At 27.2% G+C, this 4,073-nt stretch overlaps 1 protein-coding gene across 1 annotated transcript; it reads right to left on the reverse strand.

Annotated features, from left to right (window-relative positions):
* Window positions 1-737: 737 nt before the first annotated feature.
* Window positions 738-2,957, reverse strand: LOC127284288 (golgin subfamily A member 6-like protein 7). The gene is made up of 2 exons (XM_051309676.1): window positions 2,826-2,957; window positions 738-968 (listed from the first exon to the last, which is right to left on the reverse strand). The coding sequence occupies exons 1-2, from the start codon at window positions 2,955-2,957 to the stop codon at window positions 738-740; spliced, it is 363 nt and encodes a 120-aa protein (XP_051165633.1).
* Between the last annotated feature and the right edge of the window lie 1,116 nt (window positions 2,958-4,073).

Below are 4,073 nucleotides of genomic sequence, written 5' to 3' on the forward strand. Positions count from 1 at the left end.
CTTTATATTCATCCGCCTCTTTGCGGGAAACACATCCGCTCTGCGGAAAAAACAATTTTAGACTCTCGAACAATAATTTGGTGGCAACGATCACGCCCTGTTGGTATGCGATTTTTAGGAGGTGGGAGGGTTGATTTTGCAATCAACACCTCGTTGTCTCCATGCAGGTTTTGGCAAACTTGCATTTTACTAGTGGCGTAATCGGTTAAACCACCTGATTTACTTTTATACTTTATATGTTTCCTCATTTTCCAGAATAATGTGTCAACTTCTTACAGTGTAAGTCCCACAATTTGCGAAATTGACTGGCAATTAGTTTAAATTATTTCGCAATTTGAAGTTCAATAATCTGAACGCATTTGGGAAATAACCTTTGATTTAGAAATTAAATAAAATAGTAAAAAAAATGAAATTATAAATATTAATGGAATTATTTAGAAGTATTATTTAAATATTCTAGTTCTCGAAACTTAATAGGTGAATGTCTTTGTGTTGTTCATGTTGTAGGTGTATAAGTATTATAATATAATAATAATATAATATAAAAATATAAACATAAATATTATGAATTAATTAATTGTTTTCGAAAATTATATTTTAAGTAATTGAAAATTCTATTGTTTATGATATTGGTTTAATGTTTGCAACTCATACTTTTTTCAAACCTTTTTAGAAATAATTGAACTTTTTTGAAATATTGTATTAAAATAGAAAAAAGTGAAAATAAATTAATTTCATTATTTATAAAAATAATTATTTGAAGACTGCTGCTTCTCCTGCTCCATTATTATTTGTTGTTCCTGTTCATGAAGCAGTTGCTGTTTATGCCGTAGTTGATCCTGCTCCTGTCGCAATTGATCTTGTTGCTGTCGCCATATCTCTTGCTGCTGCCGTAATTCCTCCTGCTGACGTTTCATTTCTTCTTCTTGAAATTTTAACTCCTCCTCCTTCTTTTGTTTTGCACCTTCCTGAGTAAAAAAAAATTATTAAAATTGATGAATTAAAAATTTATTGAATGTGAAATATCTTACGTTATCCTTATTAGTTTGGGACCTCCGAGGATGAATTTATCATTCGGTGGTATATATATAACCGTTAATTAGCAGTATGTTTATTACTTAATTTAAATATATGAAATAAATAGTTACTTGTTTTTTATATAAAAGTGTCGATTTACATCATCTTGAAAATAAAATGGTGAATATACACTGAGAAAAATAAAACACAAAAACTACTTTTTACTTCGGTAATTTCAACCGAATTACAAAAGCAATGAACACACGCAAATTTTAATTATTCAAAGGGAATTTTTGCCGCGTTACTAAAGTAACCAACACATTTTACAAATAACATGTTTTTATTACGTTAGTAATAAGGCAAAAATTACCTTTTTATAAGAAAAAAGTGCCTTGTGTGCACTGCTTTTGTAATTCAGTAGATATTGCCGAAATAAAAAGCAGATTTTTTATTTAATTTTTTTCAGTGTAGTTTTTATCATTTTTTTATAAATAAGCCATTTTTATATTTATAAACTGCAATATTTTTTCAAACATTTGAGACGCGATCTAAAGAAAGGGACGTTAGAAGAAAAAAATTATAAGTTATGTATCATTGATGCTTAAGTTTTCTTCACAACTGAAATATTTAATAAATACTTATTTTAATTGATATAATGAAAAAGAAACTTTCAATTAAGAATATTTCGAATTTTAAATTAAAAAGGAGCAGAATTCAGATTAATTTTGGTAGAAGTGTAAAAAATTTGATTTCCAATATTTTAAAAAATGTAACATTGCATTTGAATAAAGATTAAAATTTGAAAAAGCTTAATTAGTTGACATAACCTGGAAATTGGCAAAAATTCTTTATGAAAAAAATTTAATTTTAATATGAATGTATTTTTTAATTCTTTAAAATGTTGGAAATTAAATTGGCTTCCCTTCCACCAAAACAAAAAGAAGTTTCTCTTGCTATAAACATTTGAACGAATAAAAAAAATTTTTGATATAAATATTTTCAAAGATTATTGTTTATGATAATAATTTTGGATCTAAATGAAACAATTTCAAAGATCTGAAATTGCTTTTTTCAAATGCGACGCAATATTATTTATTATAATAATAATGTTATTTGAATGTAAAGAGAAATACAATATTTTAATAAAAAAAAAAGATTAATCAATGCATCAATAAATAAAAATTGCAATGCATTTAATTTTGTAGAATTTCTAAAATTAGCATTAATTTGAATTCAATTAATTTACACGGAAAACTTTTTGTTTCCAGAAAAAATTATTATCTTACTTAAAAAAATCTGAAGAAAAAGTTTTTAAAAATTAGAATTTTAAAATAAAATAATTAAATAAATTAAAAAAAAGAAGTAAATTATTTCAAGATGTAAAAGTAAATAATAAGAAAAATTAAAATTTGTCTCAACTCGGAAGAAAAAATAAATACATTGCCCCTGTCATATATTGATTTATAATGAAAATCACGTTATTGTACACATAAAATCAAAAAATATTCAATAAAAACTAATATCATACTTAAAGTTATTGATGAAAAAATATTTTAAAATAATAATATCTTGTTAGAAATAAAAAAAATCAATAAAAATGTGAAAATACATTGCATTCTGCTTTAAAATCTGAGGTTAATTTGAGGTTATTTAAAAAGTTTTCAAAGAACACTAATATTATATTATTAAAGTATCAAATTAGGTATTTTTTTACACCAAAAACATAAAAAAATCTGCTGAATTTAGATATACATACAAATCAAAATATTATAAAAGTACTTTTTGTTCATAATGGAAAAGATACTTACCAAAATTCCGCAAAACCCACAAACCACTTGAAACACTGGTCGCAATGAAGTGAAGTGATTCCAGTGCTGTAGACAGAGCGCGCTTTGATGAGTAGACGCAGCATAAGAGAAAGAGAGAACGAAGAATAACATGAGGAAACCTATAACCGCAAGAAAACAGAAAGCCGGCCGGCTTGTTTGTTTTGATACGTGTATTGTTGACCCGATCGAACCAGCACAGTTTGTTTCGCATACGGTCGCCTGTGTTATTCATATTTTGCATTTCACAAATGTAAAAAGTGTAGTAAAAAATTTCAATTTCTACCTTTATTTAGAAAGTGTAATGTGATTAGTGACGAAAGGACAGGAGATATATCACTGTTGTGCTTGTGGAAAAAAGTGTAGTGATAAAAACAAGCAATGCAGGAATCATAAAATGGACAGGAGAATATAAAACAAATATTAAATAAGTGAAATATGAAGAGGAATGGGAAATATAAAACGTCTGGGAGGAGATTATCCATGACAATAGCTGCTAGATTAAGGTAAGTTAAGGGGGGAACACCAGTTGTAACTCAAAAAATAATGCTTTTTTCAAGAATATTTTCCAAAAGAACAATGAATCTTTTTAAAGAATACTATTTATTAGTTAAAAGTACATGTAAAAAGCTGTAATTTAAGAGAAAAAAAAAATTTTTTTAACAAAAACTTTTGGAGATATGAGCCATTGAAGTGGCGTCTTAAGAAAAAAGGCGAATTGCGGTGACCAGCATTCTGCAAGTATACTTCGTCTGAAATACAAAAATGAAATTGATTTACATTTATTATAAGATTATCTAGTTCGTGATCGAAGGATTTAAAAAAAAAAAAAATTTGACAAAATGGCGACCTGTCAAAGTCAAAAGTATGATTTTCGTTAAAAAAATACGGTCGATTTTCAGCTATATAAAAAAAAGTTTTGCATAAAAAAAAATCCTTCGATCACGAACTAGACTTATATGTGTAAATGAAGCACACTAAATTTTAAATAAATCGGTTTAATGGTATTCGAGTAATCGTGGTCACCGACTTGGAAAATGTCATTTTGAGAAAAACGCATTCAAAGTTTCAACTTACTTTTTTTTGTTCAGAAGAAATTTTGTTTCCAAGTAACAAAGAGTCATCGATTCCTGGACCATATAATAACTCTTCCGCAGTGGTTGCCGTTTCTAAATCATAGGAAAAGGCCATCTGTCGTTAGGGTCAGTTATGGCTGGCCACCTTGTATGA

The sequence above is a fragment of the Leptopilina boulardi genome, unplaced genomic scaffold (genome assembly GCF_019393585.1).
Source record: "Leptopilina boulardi isolate dan_hultmark-lab unplaced genomic scaffold, ZJU_Lbou_2.1 LbouV2_322, whole genome shotgun sequence".
In the NCBI taxonomy this organism is placed as follows: domain Eukaryota; kingdom Metazoa; phylum Arthropoda; class Insecta; order Hymenoptera; family Figitidae; genus Leptopilina; species Leptopilina boulardi.

Coding starts and splice junctions, on each gene's coding strand:
- LOC127284288 (XM_051309676.1), bottom strand. CDS start 2,957: ATGTTATTCTTCGTTCTCTCTTTCTCTTATGCTGCGTCTACTCATCAA. Junction 969..2,825: donor GTGGGTTTTGCGGAATTTTG/GTAAGTATCTTT, acceptor TTTTTTACTCAG/GAAGGTGCAAAACAAAAGAA.